Raw genomic sequence first — 18171 nt, 5'->3', positions numbered from 1 at the left:
TGCACAGCTCCACTTCCATATGATGCCGTGAAGTGGACAGCTGTACTTCCTTATGATGCCACGAAGTGCACAGCTGCACACTTCCTTATGATGCCACGAAGTGCACAGCTGTACTTCCATATGATGCCATGAAGTGGACAGCTGTACTTCCATATAATGCCATGAAGTGCACAGCTGCACTTCCATATGATGCCATGAAGTGCACAGCTGCAGAGATCCTTATGATGCCACGAAGTGCACAGCTGCACACGTCCAGATGTTAACAGCAAATAGACTGTGAAAACCGAGTAAGGGGTTGAATGCACATTAATTCAAAATCACATTTTCTTCAAAAACACTGAAACTTCCCAGACATGTGCTATCTCAGTCACTTTCCACACACAGAATAATTCTACAATATCGATTTTTCCTGTTGAAGGCAATGTATATGCTGTGTATATAATGCCTCAGGGGCCAGCGCACGATGCGTCCTGCTGCGTGTGACAGAGACAGTAGTTAGTGGTAAGTGTCCTGTCTGTATCACAGCAATGTGCGTGCCTGTAGGTGTCAGTGGCAGGGTGTGTGTGTGGTTAGAGGAAGTCCCTGGAAGCTCAGCCCTTCTCCCCATACAGCCGCCACTCCCAGCAGCTGTCCGTGCTGCACTCTCACCGGGCCGGGCTAGAGGGGTTGCTGAGCGCTGTCACCCTAGGGAGGACTCGGAGGAGGTGCCCTAGTTGCCCGGGGAGGAGGGATGGGGACATGCTGCTGCTTCTGCCCACCCTAATATAGACTTCCCGCAGGACAAGTTCGCAGCCCGCTCGCTGCATGGCCAGGCTGACCCAGGGGCAGAGAACACTCTCCTACTCGGGATGCAGAGGTAACGCAGTGTGTGTGGGGTGCACAGGACTGCCAGTACTGCCCCGGGGCTTGGCTGGGCAGCGGACACTGCAGTGAGGAACCCCCAGGGCTGGCTGCTCACTCGCTCCCAGGACTCTGCTAGAATTTCTGGACTTCAATGCTACTATTATACATTCACTTCCAGCAGAGCCTGGCACTGTGCCCTATGTACCTGCACATCAGAGGAATGCCAGTTACGTCTGTTTGCCCACAGCCTGACTGTATTTATCCTCCCACCCTTCATCTGTTACTACCTAGAGCACCCTTCTGCCCACTGTGTTATCCTATATCCTCCATGGATTATATATAGCTCTAGTTGGTTCAGTCTTTCACTGACTAGTAAAATATTCCTCAATAGATTAGATGTATCTGCCAAGCCTCATGCCTCCTATGTGACTCCTGGCCAGACAGTGTAGTGACTGTGAAATATTTGTCTGAATTCGAGGAATTATTTCTCTCCAGGGATTTGCACTACTGCAGCAATCACACAACAGCAGATAATGTGACTCCTCTGCAGGCTGCTTTGCTCCTTTAATACTGTGAATTAACCCAGGTGTCTGCCCTGGAATCCCAGTGACTGCTAAAGTAGAGTACTCTCTGCCCTTTTCTATGTGGGGAGTGACAGAAGCAGCGCCAGACAGCATGGATGGCAATGGGCCTTTTATTTCAGTGCCAGCTCCTGGTGAGCTGGGGGTCTGCAGCAGAGAGCAGGCAGGGTCCGCAGGTGAACCTCAGTGTAGCGCCTCTTCTCTAGCCCCCACAGCATGTCCTGTTCCTGAATCCTCATCAGGTGGTGAGGGTACCCAGTGGTTAACCAAACAGAGATCCTTGCGAGTGGTGTATGTGCTGAATGATAGCATGAAATCCAACATGGGAAGCAGCCCAGAATCAGGTGCCCTGCACTGCCTGCGCCGAGCTTGTGATGGAGAGGGGGCACAACTCACCAGTGTCAATTTCGGGGAGCTGGATTTTGGGGAGACAGCAGTACTGGACACCTTCTATGATGCAGGTAAGATACATTATAAACCAGATGCAATTATTTATTTGAAACTCAGGGGTCTATTTAAGCCTTGGATGGAGATAAATCCAAGTTCCAGCCAATCACTGTCTACCTGCCATGTCACAAGCTGGGTTTGAAAAATGACAGGAGCCGATTGGCTGGTACTTTATCTACGTCAGATTTATCTCCATCCAAGACTTCGTAAATAGACCCCTCATCAGTACCATGCAGCACTTTACAGTGAGGAACATATGAAGCAGCATTGGGTATTAACAAACAGACCCTGGTAAGAGGGCTCTGCTCGCAAGCTTACAATCTAAAGAAGTCTGATAAGTGAAGGTGAATGCCACATATAGAGGTATATGTAATATGGTCCAAGTTTGCCAGAGGTGCGGGATGTCGGACGAGAAATGTCCATATTTTGAAAGCGCCAATCATGTACAAGGCAAAACAAACCGTTTCTTTGCCTTTTAAATGATTGGTGCTTTAAAAATACAGCCATTCTCATCCGACATCCCGCACCTCTGGCAAACTCGGACCCTATTACATATATACCCCATAGTATTTTGGTCCAGCCAGATTCAACAGGAAAAAGTGCTTTGCAGCACTGTATGATTTCTGTCACACAGCAATGGGGGTTTGGTGGTCAGTAATTTATTTGAGTATAAAGAAAGAGTAAATGTAAGTTTTGTAGATGGAATGGAAATCTGATAGAATAATTTATGGTTGATGGATCTTGAATTTGACGTTTAGGATGGCTCGGGAAAAGCATTGTTGTACAAAGCCAAAAATTCCATTTTAGTTGGTACAACCTGGAGTTCGACATATTTTGAGGCAATTTAACAGAAGCAGAACAGGAACATTCTTCAGATAAATAAGTCTGCCTGATGTATGCAGAATAGATTGTTATGGTGAAAGTCTGGTTATTGGAAGACCAGATTCTAAACCCATGAACAAATGTTTCTACAGTGCCTTGTGTGAGATACGTGTTTATTCTGGAGATGTTACTCAGATGTGTGTAACATGATTTGTATAATGATTGGATCTGAGCAGGGGTGGATTAAGATTGATGGGGGCCTGTATGCAGGCTCTTTGCGGGTCCCCTCCTCTCTGTCAGTGGCCGTAGTGCTGTAGACTCTGGATTTGTGCCAGAGTCTACTGCGCATGTGCAAGTCTCCAGGAAAATGGTGCCCTATTCCCGGGACATAATTACTGCGCATGCGTGAACTACTGCACCATTTTCCCGGTGATTTATGTCAACAGCGCCGGTGGCCCCAGTCTGAGGTCAAGAGCGCTCTGGAGCAGATTTTCATCCAGGATGTCTCTGTACATTGCTGCATTCATCTTTCCCTCTAATCTGATTAGTCTCCCAGTTCCTGCTGCTTAAAAACATCACCACAGCATGATGCTGCCACCACCATGCTTCACTGTTGGGATGGTATTGGCCTGGTGAGAAGCAGTGCCTGGTTTCCTCCAAACATGACACCTGGCATTCACACCAAAGAGTTCAATCTTTGTGTCATCAGACCAGAGAATTTTGTTTCTCATGGTCTGAGAGTCCTTCAGGTGCATTTTGGCAAATTCCAGGCGGGCTGCCATGTGCTATTTTGCTAAGGAGTGGCTTCCGTCTGGCCACTCTACCATACAGGCCTAATTGGTGGATTGCTGCAGATATGGTTGTCCTTCTGGAAGGTTCTCCTCTCTCCACAAAGAAATGCTGTAGCTCTGACAGAGTGACCATCAGGTTCTTGGTCACCTCCCTGACTAGGGCCCTTCTACCCCGATTGCTCAGTTTAGATGGCCGGTCAGCTCTAGGAAGAGTCCTGGTGGTTCCGAAATTATTCCATTTACAGATGATGGAGGCTAATGTGCTAATTGGGACCTTCAAAGCAGCAGATATTTTTCTGTACCCTTCCCCAGATTTGTGCCTCGAGACAATCTTGTCTCGAAGGTCTACAGACAATTCCTGCTTGGTTTGTGCTCAGACATGCACTGTCAAGTGTGGGACCTTATATAGACAGGTGTGTACCTTTCCAAATTATGTCCAATCAACTGAATTTACCACAAGTGGACTCCAAATAAGCTGTAGGAACATCTCAAGGATGATCAGTGGAAACAGGATTGCACCTGAGCTCAATTTTGAGCTTCATGGCAAAAGTTGTGAATACTTATGCACATGTGATTTCTTAGTTTTTTTATTTGTAATAAATTTGCAAAAATCTCAAAACTAGTTTTTTCATATTGTCATTATAGGGTATTGTGTGTAGAATTTTGAGGGAATTTTTTTTTTATTCCAATTTCGAATAAGGCTGTAACAACAAAATGTGCAAAAAGTGAAGCGCTGTGAATACTTTCCGGATGCACTGTATGTGGGGTAAGATGTAGACAGTGAATAGGGCTAGGGATTATTGCTATAGAAATGATCAGTAAGCTGTTTCTATTGATTAGTAGGATTATTAGTTCCATTTTTGAAGGATTGAGGTGGTGTACGTACTTATAGTGAGCAGGTCCAGGGGCAAAACTAGATATACAGTATTGTAGGCCCCAAGACAAAAGTTTGTAAAGGCCCCAATGTAACACCTAATGGTGAAAAATGTATATAATACATGTAGGTGTGACGTGGGATGGTGAGCCGATCTCAGCTCTGAGCCCCAGAGCAGCTGCGCTCCCTGAACATCTGGTAGCTATGCCCTTGGCCAGCCCCTATCAATACTAGTTCCAGCAAAATCTTACGTTAATTGGATTTGCTTTGGACTAGTGAGTTTAAAATGACCAAATTGTCTATCCCAGAGGTTCTCAAACTCGGTCCTCGGGGGCACACACAGTGCATCTTTTGCAGGTCTCCTCACAGAATCGCAAGTGAAATAATTAGCTCCACCTGTGGACCTTTTAAAATGTGTCAGTGAGTAATTAATACACCTGTGCACCTGCTGGGTTACCTGCAAAACATGCACCGTGTGTACCCCCGAGGACCGAGTTTGAGAACCTCTGGTCTATCCAAACCGCTGTTATTACAGTATGTGCTGTCATTAACCACCAGATTAGGACATATTAGTGTTTCAATGCAAATAGATATGTTTCACAGGATTTCTTGCTAAAACCAATGGCTATTGATTTTCTGTAGTTCTTAAGATGACTGTTTGTGTATGTCAGTAGGAATGCAGATATCTCCTTACCAGAATTATGTTCTTACCTATGACATTTTGACACTTTTGACTATTTAAGAAATTTGTATTTCTGCATGGTGAACCAGACAATCGCTCACTTTGTAGTTTAGTGCATCTTGCCATACATGTAGTCCAAGTGAATCATGTGAAATAAATAAATAAATAAGGATACCATGTTATAGTAAAATACTTTTAAGGCTCGTACACACTGGCCGATATATCGGCCGTTCTCTTGAACGGCCGATATATCGCGGGCCCGTTGGCCAGTGTGCATGGCCGATACGTCTGTGAACTCCGTCGTTCAGAGAAGTATCGCGTCGGCCCCGCAGTACAGCCGACGGCCAATATATCTACAGATATATTGGCGCTTCGCTGTGTGTGTACGGCGGTCGGCCGACCGCCCGTACACATGCTGCGGCGGCCGGCGGTGATTGACAGCTGAACTGGGCGGGCGTGTGTACACGCTCGCCCAGTTCATGACGTCAGTCCCCGACGGATAGGGCAGTGTGTATGCTCAACACACTGCCCGATCCGTCCATAGATATATCTGCAGATCAGTTGATCTGCAGATACATCTACTAGTGTGTACCCACCTTTAGTTATTCTGTTAGCTAGTTTGCAACATGTTAATGTCCTTTGTTACCAGCCATTACAAAAAAAAAATGTTTAAGAGTAATATAGGTTGCGTCTCCTATATCTGAAAATCCGATATCCAAAATATTCCTGAAATTGAACATTTTTAGAATGTGACTGATAAAGGGGATCAGTATGAAAAACTGGTGGCCAGGATCCCGGCCGTCAGCATAACGACAGCGGCATCCCGGCCACCGGTATGCCGACAGCAGGGCGAGCGCTAAAAAGCCCCTTGCGGGCTCGCTGCGCTCGACATGCTGCGGACACGTTATATTCTCCCTCTTTGGGTGTCGTAGCACCCATAGAGGGAGAAATGCCTGTAGCGCCGGGATTCCCATGGTGGTAGTTCCCCACTAGTCAGGATTCCGGCGTTGGCATTGTGACGTCCGGGATCCTGGCTAGCTTTATTGTAACCGCATCCCCTGATATAGTGACATTTTTACTTTCTGTTGGTCCAGTGTACACAAATTTTGTTTCATGCACAAAATTATTACAAATATTACATGAAATTATCTTCAGGATATAGGGGGAATTAAATTAGCTGCGCTAAGTGATCCCTGGGGGGGTAATTCAGTTATCCCTGATAGCCGTCACTTTCATGGATTTTGTTTCACCTGCCAGAGGCAGTAGAAAGAAGATCCCTAGTAAGTGCAGTGTTTTTTGCGGCTGTGATTGTGATAATACATGGATCCGGGAACTTATCCTGTATCCTGTTTGATTTTGCACAATAGCAGGTAAATTTTAGCGCAAAAAAATGGACTTTAATTGACTTGCCAGAAAAAAATATTGGGATAAAAATAGTGAAAAAGGTCATTTTTTGGGGCGATAAAATTTACAGGGATCAGTTGAATTCCCCCAATGTGTATAAGCTGTATGTGAAATAAAAATATATTTTGTGTTTAGATTTGGGTTCCGTCCCCCAAGATGTCTCATTATGATATGCCAAAACACAGAAAAATCTGCAATCCAAACTACTGGTCCCATGCATTTACGATATACAAGACTCAACCTGTAATATTAGGGTGTGCTACTTTATGCCGGCTGTTGGAATCCCGGCACCCAGCATACCGGTGTCGGGATCCCGACCGCTGCGCTCGCCACGTTGCGGGCACGGTGGCACGCTACACGCGCCATGTTATTTATTCTCCCTCCAGGGGTGTCTTGGACCCCACAAGAGGGAGAATACTTGTTGGTATGCCGGCTGTCGGGATCCCGGCGCTGATATTCTGAGCGCCGGGATCCCGACAGCCGGCATATCAAATTCCTCCTGTAATATTAAACTGGCCACCATGGGCTGGTCTCTGCTGCAGGATCACTGTACAATGTGGCAACAACAACAACTGCTAAACAAATAAGATCCGTCTGTTTGGACAGAATATAAAAAAAGGCCTGGTAGTGTACAGTAGCTATCAGGGGACTGCACCCATAAGTAAATAGCGGTGATCACAGATTTATTGGGCATCACTGATTGATTGATTGATGATTGATTGATGATTGATCATTGATGAGCAACAATCGGCATTGACAGCTTTCACATGCAGCTAACAGCTACTTTCAGATATATTCCCCACCATAACTGCTATTGAATAAGACCAAGCTGTGCCGCGGGTGCAGCTCAGCATCATGTTAATGATCATTAGTTGTTAATTATTGTTAATTAGTTAAATAACAGTGAGGGGTAGATGACAGCATGTGGGGAGTATCAGCAGCATACGGGTAAGACTCAGTAGTATGTGGGGTAATATGAAAGGAGAGTGCAAGTAAGACTAGTGGACATATAGGGCATTTTGTGGGAGGTCTGAATGCCATGTGGGTGGCGTTTTATTAAAAGTATTAGTGTTCCCACTAGGATGTGGGCAGGGTGACGGAGTTCAGGCACGGCCGTTCTGCATGTGCCCAAAAAGGGGGTGTGGCCAACCATGGGGGGGGGGGGGGGGCGCGGACCCTTCATCATAACTTTTGGGGGTGAGCTTACAGACATGCTGGGCTGCTCCCGTGCTCTCCCCTCACTGTGGATAGATGCCGTGCGCATCTCACTCACGGGACACTGTGGCCTGCGGATGGGGAGGCACCAGGCAAGCTGTTTTAGCAGGGCGCCACTAAAAGGGCAGGGCACATTTTGCCTTTTTTCAATCGGCAGGGTGCGGCACCCTACTTAAACAGCCTGGTGTGAATACTAAGTATGTCTGAGGATAAGTGGTGTATGTAGAGGGACAGGACAGCAAATGACGGGCAGTGATAGGTAAGGGAAGTGACAGATTTGAAGGCTTAGAGTCCAGAGTACCACAGAGTGTAATGATGTGAGGCTTCTGTGTAACTGGTGTAAGAACAGTGGTCTCCCTAGAATCAATTTCACGGATGCTCCTCCAGGCTCTTTTTACATGCCACCCGACAGTAGCCTAGTAGTCTGGTCTGACTGTCCACAGTGACCGTACCATTGAAACTTTCAAACACCAATTCAGTTGTTCCTCAGAGCGAGCCCTCGAGAGAGCATAACCAGCATTTGCAGTCATGTGACCGATACAGAGCTCAGTCAATAGTGTCCCATAATTGTGGTAGTAAAAGACCAAACACTTGCCTTTATGTCCCCCGAGCCTGCTGACCTTCACCGTCACAGTATGACCTCTTGTTCTTAGACTTTATGTCACTTCTTGTAATAGAATATATTTTTACTTTATATTCAAGAAACTTTGGGACATTTTCTGATAAAGATTAGTGTCACATAAATAAATTTATATTTTCTGAGGACATCAGGGAACTATTTAGAAAAGAGCTTTGCTCTTCCCACAAGCAATAGTAAACATACTAGATAACAGAGCATTAAATAATAAAAATAGTAGTGAGAGCTACCTACCTCTAAAAGCCCATACACACTGAGCGATTTTGAGCTGAAAGCAGATCACTTTTGGTCAGGGCCGTCTTTTCGTATGGGCTCAATGGGCTCTTGCCCAAGGGCCCCATGAATATAAGGGCCCTAGGATGATAGCTGAGGGTCCACTCTTTCCAGCTGTACCAGATTTTTTAAAATCGGCCCTGGGGAACCGGAGATATCCAACTTGAAAGCAGTGGTCCCCATCCAAGCCTGTTAATGGCTCTTCCCAGCCAGATATCTCAGGTTCTGTCTGACGTAGAGTTTTTCTGAGTATACACTCCAAAAGCTGTGACTCTCCCCTTTTGGTGGACATTGGCAGCTTGTCTCTACTATGCCCAGAACCAGAGATATCAGCATTCAAGCAGCTGGTCCCTGCTCCAGCTCCACACGCCTAATATGCAGTTTTAGATTTTCGTTGGTGGATTGCTCTGGCTCCTGAACTCTGATCCCCAAGTACCCAGAAACTTCTGAAAGGTGGGACTCTCTAGATTTTTATTGCATTAAAACTAAGAAATATATTTACAGAAACTTGAGATATCTGCAGTCAAGCAAGCTGCCCTCCCACGGGAAAATGATAAATATTAAGCCCACTCCACTATCCACACCTCCCCTACGTATTAAACACCCCCTAGCACCTTGGAAGTCATGTTCCAGGGCTTCTTCATTCAGCCCAATGCCCCTTTCTGCAGTTTAGTCCCATATGTGCAGTAAAGGAGTAATTAGCATAAATTACTGCTCCAGGTCCTACATGCTGAGCGGAAGATAGAACACCCCCTACCGTCCGCGGGACATCAAAGCTGCCGCTGATAGCACCCCCCCACCCCTACTGCTGGAGGATGGGTAGGGGGCCCAGTGCATTGCTGTGCCCAGGGGCCTGCACTGCTGTTAAGACGGCCCTGCTTTTGGTGTGTTAAGCTGCTTTCAGCTCAAAGCCGCCCAGTGTGTATGCCCCGGCGATGAGCGCTGATGTGCGCTCCTGCTCCATTGCCGGCGGCCGGCGTTCATCTGCTGGTATTACCAGTGGATGAACGGCGGGGTGAGCGGCTTTCCATAGCGTCCTGTTATGGAAAGCCGTTCACCCCTGCTGACAGCGCTGGGCAGGGGGGGGGAAAGCGCTCAGTCTGTATGCACCTTAAATCTTGAACTGGGTACATACTAGAAGATTTGTCGCCTGATCTCGCAGATTGGAGTGACATATCAGGTACATAATCTAGTGTGTACCCATTATATGCGCACCGCCGCGGGTCTCTAGCAACATAGGGTCTCTAGCAACATACGCGGTCGGACCTGCAGCGGGGGGATGTCACTAGCGATTACATGTTGCAGAATGCAGCATGTCACGTGGCTCCCCCCGCCGTCGGAACCGGCATTGGCAAGCGTGTACCCAGCATTACTCTTACAGGACCATTCTCGCCACTAGGTGTAATAGCGGGATTAACAATTGATAAATACACTGCTATAAACAGGTTTATGATATAAATATTTTACAGCTCATACTATGAGAATTCTACTTTCCATACATCTAAAGGGAAAATTAGGTGGTGGGAGGGGATACATATGTGCTCGCCACGCATCGGGCCCGGTGGCTCACTTTGCTCGCCACAGGTTCTATTTCCACTCAGTTAGTGGCGTTGTCCCACCAACTGAGTGGGAATACAGAGCGTTTCTCAGGATTTCGATGTCAGTCTCCTGAATGCCGGGATCCCGACAGCCAATTTATTGACTTCATCCCGGTGGGAGCACTAAATATTCTTCAACCTGTTGAGATAAAATAAAGTCTGTATCCACTGGCACATCTTAAGCCTCGCTGGATGTGCAAAGATTTATGGTTTTAACCACTTTTCCAAAAACCACTCAGAAATTGTAATTTGTTTTTACTTTTTCTGATTGAATTAGGTGAAGAATATATATTTTAAATGATTTCTATCTATCTATCTATCTATATACATACATACATACATACACACACACAGTACAGTAGATATATTTTTTAACATATAAAATATCGTCGTCCTCCCCCCCTTCAAACATTGAACATTGTAAACATCACCATTGGAATATCGGAACCATCGCAACTTTGATTTGCCAGAGGCTGCTCATGATTGGCAGCACGGCAGACATTGGTAGAGGGTGCAGGGATGCACAGGGTCCAGGAGGTCATTCTGTGATTGGCGGCTGCTGGAAGATTATCTGCCGGCAGCCACCAACTCTGCTTTTCTGACTGGTCGCATTGTTGGCAACCAGATTAGATAACGCAGAGCCTGGTGTGGTCGCAAACGATGCAACCATGCCAGGCAAATGGTTAAAGGGCTGAATTTACATTCTTTGGAAAGGGATTACTTGTATCCTTCCCACAAAATTAACATTAGTCAAAGTGTCTCTGAAGCTCTTTTCATTTTCATTGACGTATTAACAGCTGCATTTCCCATAATATTCTCTACATATTAAAATGGCTAATACTAAAAAGCTACTGAAAGGGCAATTCAAACATATACTGTAAATAGGTAAATCTGAACCATTGAAGATGCAAAATGGAGGACATAAACTGCTGTAAATGTTGGCATTTTCTGAATTATACATATTTAATACTCAAGCAGTGTTATAGGTGTTGTCCACCTAAGGACATGCCACTCTTTTCTAGGTAATTTAGTATTTACGTAAAAGCCCCTTCCCTGTAATCATGCTGATCTGTGGCAGCCCATCCTAGGATTTGTTGTGGATGGAGATATAAAATAAGTACAGTACTTACAGCAAGTCGGTGAATATTACACTTGTTTGGGCATCTCGTTCATGTACAGAGTTGTCCTCCACTATTGTATTGTCCCGTGTGTCTTTTATATCAGTCTAGAATTTTCCATCCTTTCTAGTGGTGAAACTTCATCAGTAAAGTATGACATAGGATGTAAAGGTTAAACTGTAAGGGGTTGTTAGAATAGTAGGTTTGTTTATTAATAGTGGTGACATAATTGATATTTATAAATATATTTAAGGTTAGTACAAAGATATTTGCAATAAACTTTTTGTACCAATGACCAATAGTGGACAAACAGTTCTGGATGGAAGAAAGACAGTCCCACCATCAGCAAAGTTCAGTGTCATATAAGGTAAGGATGGTAACACTGGAATTCCCTACTCACCATGGGCTCCATTCATTATCATTTAATTTATGGTGAAAAATTAAATTTTCACCTACTTTTGTATAAATCAAGTGTCAGGGCCATTCATTATCAAGGTCACATATATCTCCTGCTTACCTTTCACTCCTGATTTGGCCTGCTGTCTCCATACTCTAGTTCAGGGACCTAAATTCATCAAGCTCCGAAAATACAACATTTTGTCGGAGCTCGACTGCGGAAATCTTCTCCCGGTTGCGAAAAGGGATCCTTTTGGCTCCCTCCACCACAGCTCGACACCTTTCTGCCGGAAGTTGCGCCTGTGTGAACCCAAGTTCATGCAAGCGCAGTAGCACTGCCAAGTCAGACTCGGCAGTGCTGAGTTTCACAGGAGCAGCTGATTTTCTGATCAGCTGTCTCCGCACTATAGCAAAGTTGTATTGCTCCAGGGCTCATGGAGAGTTAGATACTTAATTATCAGGGGCCATCCGTGGCTGATTGAATTATATGGCAACAGTCACACTGAGGGTTTTGTTTTAGCGAGTTCTTCACAGGTGAATTTTGTGTAAGGTTCATACAAATTCAGAAATAATAAATACCACAATGCCCATTCATATAGTTACCTTGGTGTGCTGTGTGCGGACATGAGGTCAGTCATTATGTAATTTGGAAAATTGTGTAAGCACCAGAAGCAAAAGCTGTACGTGGTTAGCCTTGTTTCTCTAACGTCCTAGAGGATGCTGGGACTCCGTAAGGACCATGAGGATAGACGGGCTCCGCAGGAGACATGGGCACTTTAAGAAAGACTTTGACTCTGGGTGTGCACTGGCTCCTCCCTCTATGCCCCTCCTCCAGACCTCAGTTTGATACTGTGCCCAGAGGAGATGGGTGCACTGCAGGGAGCTCTCCTGAGTTTCCTGCTAAGAAAGTATTTTAATTAGGTTTTTTATTTTCAGGGAGCACTGCTGGCAACAGACTCCCTGCATCGTGGGACTGAGGAGAGAGAAACAGCCCTACTTCTCTGAGTTTCAAGGTCCTGTTTCTTAGGCTACTGGACACCATTAGCTCCAGAGGGAGTCGGAACACAGGTCTCACCCTGGAGTTCGTCCCAGAGCCGCGCCGCTGTCCTCCTCGCAGAGCCAGAAGATAGAAGCCGGATGAGTATGAGAAGTAAGAAGGCTTCAAAGGCGGCAGAAGACTTTGTGATCTTCACTGAGGTAACGCACAGCACTGCAGCTGTGCGCCATTGCTCCCATACACCTCACACACTCCGGTCACTGTTAGGGTGCAGGGCGCAGGGGGGGCGCCCTGGGCAGCAATATAAACCTCTATTATGGCATAAACACATATATACATGTACAGCTGGGCACTGTACATGTATATAAAGAGCCCCCGCCATGTTTTTGAATAATTTGAGCGGGACAGAAGCCCGCCGCCGAGGAGGCGGGGCTTCTCTCTCAGCACTCACCAGCGCCAGATTTCTCCACAGCACAGCGCTGAGAGGAAGCTCCCCAGACTCTCCCCTGCTTACTGAGGTGACAGTGGGTTTTTCAAGAGGGGGGGGGGCACATAATTGGCGAAAACCGTGTTATTTCAGCGCTACTGGGGAAACATTTTGTGTTTTGCCTGGGTTATATAGGGCTGGGGTGTGTGCTGGCATACTCTCTCTCTGTCTCTCCAAAGGCCCTGGTGGGGAACTGTCTTCAGATAAGAGCTTCCCTGTGTGTGTGGGGTGTGTCGGTACGCGTGTGTCGACATGTATGAAGTGGAAGACTCACCTAAGGAGGAGGGGGAGTGTATGAATGTCAGATCTCCGTCGGCTGCGCCGACACCGGACTGGATGGAGATGTGGAATGTCTTGAGTGCTAGTGTAAATTTATTACACAAGAGATTAGACAAGGCTGAGGCTAGGGAACAGTCAGGTAGTCAGACCATGCCTGTCCCTTTGTCACCGGGACCTTCCGGGTCTCAGAAGCGCACATTGTCCCAAATAATGGACACAGATACCAACACGGATTCAGACTCCAGTGTCGACTATGAGGAGGCAAAATTACAGCCAAAAGAGGCTAAGGGCATTCGATATATGATTATTGCAATAATAGATGTTTTGCATATCACAGAGGAACCCCTTGTCCCTGACAAGAGGGTACACATGTATAAAGAGAAAAAGTCTGAGGTCACTTTTCCATCCTCATATGAGCTGAGCGAGCTGTGCGAAAAGGCTTGGGACTCTCCAGACAAGAGGCTGCAGATTCCCAAAAGGATTCTTATGGCGTATCCTTTCCTGCAAACGGATAGGATACGATGGGAGTCTTCTCCTAAGGTGGACAAGGCTTTAACACGTTTATCAAAGAAGATAGCGCTGCCATCCCAAGATACGGCTACCCTCAAGGATGCTGCTGATCGCAGACAGGAGGTTACCATGAAGTCCATTTACACACATTCAGGTACAATTCTTAGACCGGCAATGGCGTCGGCCTGGGTTTGTAGTGCTGTCGCAGCATGGACAGACTCCTTATCTACGGAAATTGAGACCCTAGATAAGGATACCATTTTAATGACCCTAGGGCATATAAAAGAGATGCTGCGTTATATATGAGGGATGCTCAAAGAGACATTTGTTTGCTAAGTTCCAGAATAAACGCTATGTCTGTTTCTGCTAGGCGAGTCTTATGGACCCGACAGTGGACGGGTGATGCCGACTCAAAGAGGCATATGGAGTCTTTGCCTTACAAAGGTGAGGAGTTATTTGGAGAAGGCCTCTCGGACCTCGTCTCCACAGCTACGGCAGGTAAATCGAATTTTTTGCCTTATGTTCCCTCACAGCCTAAGAAAGTGCCTCATTATCAAATGCAGTCCTTTCGTTCGAATAAAAGCAAAAGAGTACGAGGATCGTCCTTTCTTGCCAGAGGTAAGGGCAGAGGAAAAAAGCTGCACACAGCTAGTTCCTAGGAACAGAAGTCCTCCCCTGCCTCTGCAAAATCCACCGCATGACGCTGGGGCTTCCCTGGGGGAGTCCGCTCAAGTGGGGGCACGTCTTCGACTTTTCAGCCACATCTGGGTTCATTCACAGGTGGATCCCTGGGCAATAGAAATTGTTTCTCAGGGATACAAGCTGGAATTCGAGGAGGTGCCTCCTCGCCGGTTTTACAAATCGGCTCTACCTGCGGCTCCCTCAGAGAAGGAGTTTGTGTTGAATGCAATACAAAAATTGTATCTTCAACAGGTAGTGGTCAAGGTTCCTCTACTGCAGCAAGGAAAGGGTTATTACTCAACCCTGTTTGTGGTTCCGAAACCATTTTGAATTTAAAATCCCTGAACCCATTTTGAATTTAAAATCCCTGAACCTATACTTGAAAAGGTTAAAATTCAAGATGGAATCGCTCAGGGCGGTCATCGCCAGCCTGGAAGGGGGGGATTTTATGGTTTCCCTGGACATAAAGGATGCATACCTTCATGTTCCAATATTTCCTCCTCATCAGGCGTTCCTGAGATTTGCTGTACAAGATTGTCATTACCAATTTCAGACGTTGCCGTTTGGGCTTTCAACGGCCCGAGGATTTTCACCAAGGTAATGGCGGAAATGATGGTGCTCCTGCGCAAGCGAGGGGTCACAATTATCCCATACTTGGACGATCTCCTCATAAAAGCGAGATCACGGGAGAAGTTACTGGACAGCGTGTCTCTGTCTTTGAAGGTGTTACAGCAACACGGCTGGATTTTCAATATTCCGAAGTCACAGTTGGTTCCTACGACGCGTCTGACCTTCTTGGGCTTGATTCTGTACACGGACCAGAAGAAGGTTTTTCTTCCAATGGAAAAAGCTCAGGAACTCATGACTCTGGTCAGGAACCTATTGAAGCCAAAACAGGTGTCAGTGCATCACTGCACTCAAGTCCTGGGGAAAATGGTGGCATCGTACAAAGCCATTCCCTTCGGCAGGTTCCATGCGAGGACCTTCCAATGGGACCTACTGGACAAGTGGTCCGGGTCACATCTACAAATGCATCAGAGGATCACCCTGTCCCCCAGAGCAAGGGTGTCTCTCCTGTGGTGGCGGCAGAGTGCTCACCTCCTAGAGGGTCGCAGGTTCGGCATTCAGGACTGGATCCTGGTGACCACAGACGCAAGTCTCCGAGGTTGGGGAGCAGTCACACCGGGAAGAAATTTCCAAGGTCTTTGGTCGAGTCTAAAGACTTGTCTCCACATCAACATCCTGGAGTTGAGGGACATATACAACGCCCTACGTCAAGCGGAGGCATTACTTCGCGACAAACCAGTTCTGATTCAGTCGGATAATGTCACCGCAGTAGCTTATGTAAACCGCCAAGGCGGCACAAGGAGCAGGGTGGCAATGGCGGAAGCCACCAGGATTCTTCGCTGGGCGGAAAATCATGTAAGCGCACTGTCAGCAGTGTTCATTCCGGGAGTGGACAACTGGGAAGCAGACTTCCTCAGCAGACACGACCTGCATCCGGGAGAGTGGGGACTTCATTAGGAAGTCTCTGCGCAGATCGCAGGTCGGTGGGAACTGCCCCAGATAGACATGATGGCGTCCCGTCTCAACACAAAGTTAAAAAGGTATTGCGCCAGGTCAAGAGATCCTCAGGCGATAGCTGTGGACGCCCTGGTGACACCATGGGTGTTTCGCTCGGTCTATGTGTTTCCTCCTCTTCCTCTTATACCCAAGGTGTTGAGAGTAATAAGACAAAGAAGAGTGAGAACAATCCTCGTTGTTCCAGATTGGCCACGAAGGACTTGGTATCCGGATCTTCAGGAATTGCTCACAGAAGATCCGTGGCCTCTTCCTCTAAGACAGGACCTGCTGCAGCAGGGGCCCTGTCTGTTCCAAGACTTACCGCGGCTGCGTTTGACGGCATGGCGGTTGAACGCCGGATCCTAGCGGAAAAAGGTATTCCGGATGAGGTCATTCCTACCCTAATAAAGGCTAGGAAGGACGTGACATCAAAACATTATCACCGAATATGGAGAAAATATGTTTCTTGGTGTGAGGCCAGGAATGCTCCTACGGAGGAATTCCATCTGGGTCGTCTCCTTCACTTCCTGCAAACTGGAGTGAATTTGGGCCTAAAATTAGGCTCCATAAAAGTTCAGATTTCGGCCTTATCCATTTTCTTTCAAAAGGAATTGGCCTCTCTACCTGAAGTACAGACTTTTGTAAAGGGAGTACTGCATATTGAGCCTCCTTTTGTACCTCCGGTGGCGCCTTGGGACCTTAACGTGGTGTTAAGTTTCCTTAAGTGACATTGGTTTGAACCACTCAAAACGGTGGAGTTAAAATATCTCACTTGGAAGGTGGTCATGTTGTTAGCCTTGGCTTCGGCTAGGCGAGTTTCGGAATTGGCGGCTTTATCACATAAAAGCCCCTATCTAATTTTCCATATGGATAGAGCGGAGTTGCGGACCCGTCCTCAATTCCAACCTAAGGTGGTCTCATCCTTTCATATGAACCAACCTATTGTCGTGCCTGTGGCTCCTCGTGACTTGGAGGATTCCGAGTCCCTTGATGTGGTCAGGGCTTTGAAAATGTAGGTGGCCAGAACGGCTAGGATCAGAAAAACAGAAGCACTGTTTGTCCTGTATGCAGCCAACAAGGTTGGCGGCCCTGCTTCAAAGCAGACTATTGCTCGCTGGATCTGTAACACGATCCAGCAAGCGTATTCTATGGCAGGATTGCCGTTGCCAAAATCGGTTAAGGCCCATTCCACTAGGAAGTTGGGCTCGTCTTGGGCGGCTGCCCGAGGGGTCTTGGCACTACAGCTGTGCCGAGCTGCTACTTGGTCGGGGTCAAACACCTTTGCAAAGTTTTATAAGTTTGATACCTTGGGTGAGGAGGACCTCATGTTTGCTCAATCGGTGCTGCAGAGTCATCCGCACTCTCCCGCCCGTTTGGGAGCTTTGGTATAATCCCCATGGTCCTTACGGAATCCCAGCATCCTCTAGGACGTTAGAGAAAATAAGATTTTAAACCTACCGGTAAATCTTTTTCTCGTAGTCCGTAGAGGATGCTGGGCGCCCGTCCCAAGTGCGGACTACTTCTGCAAGACTTGTATATAGTTATTGCTTAAATAAGGGTTATGTTATAGTTTCATCGGTTTTGGACCGGAACTATGTTGTTTTTCATACTGTTAACTGGTTAGTTTAACACAAGTTATACGGTGTGATTGGTGTGGCTGGTATGAATCTTGCCCTTGGATTAACTAAAATCCTTTCCTTGTACTGTCCATCTCCTCTGGGCACAGTTTCTCTAACTGAGGTCTGGAGGAGGGGCATAGAGGGAGGAGCCAGTGCACACCCAGAGTTAAAGTCTCTCTTAAAGTGCTCATGTCTCCTACGGAGCCCGTCTATCCCCATGGTCCTTACGGAGTCCCAGCATCCTCTACGGACTACGAGAAAAAGATTTACCGGTAGGTTTAAAATCTTATTTTTTTTTTCTTTGGGAATGGTTTATGCTGTAATATATGATTTTGCTATAAAATACTAAATAAC

At 46.7% G+C, this 18171-nt stretch overlaps 1 protein-coding gene across 2 annotated transcripts in view; it reads left to right on the top strand.

Moving 5' to 3' along the window:
• The first annotated feature begins 610 nt into the window (after positions 1-610).
• Positions 611-18171, top strand: part of MAP3K15 (mitogen-activated protein kinase kinase kinase 15) — a 471487-nt gene continuing 453926 nt past the window's right edge. For both annotated transcript variants that reach the window (XM_063955733.1, XM_063955732.1), the window contains exon 1: positions 611-1885. In XM_063955733.1, the coding sequence (XP_063811803.1) occupies positions 1486-1885 (400 nt within the window). In that variant the 5' untranslated portion in view covers positions 611-1485. The remainder of the gene's footprint in view (positions 1886-18171) is intronic.

The sequence above is a fragment of the Pseudophryne corroboree genome, chromosome 2 (genome assembly GCF_028390025.1).
Source record: "Pseudophryne corroboree isolate aPseCor3 chromosome 2, aPseCor3.hap2, whole genome shotgun sequence".
Classification (NCBI taxonomy): Eukaryota; Metazoa; Chordata; class Amphibia; order Anura; family Myobatrachidae; genus Pseudophryne; species Pseudophryne corroboree.
Note: the sequence above shows the minus strand (reverse complement) of the source record. Positions and strands in the feature narration are given on the sequence as shown.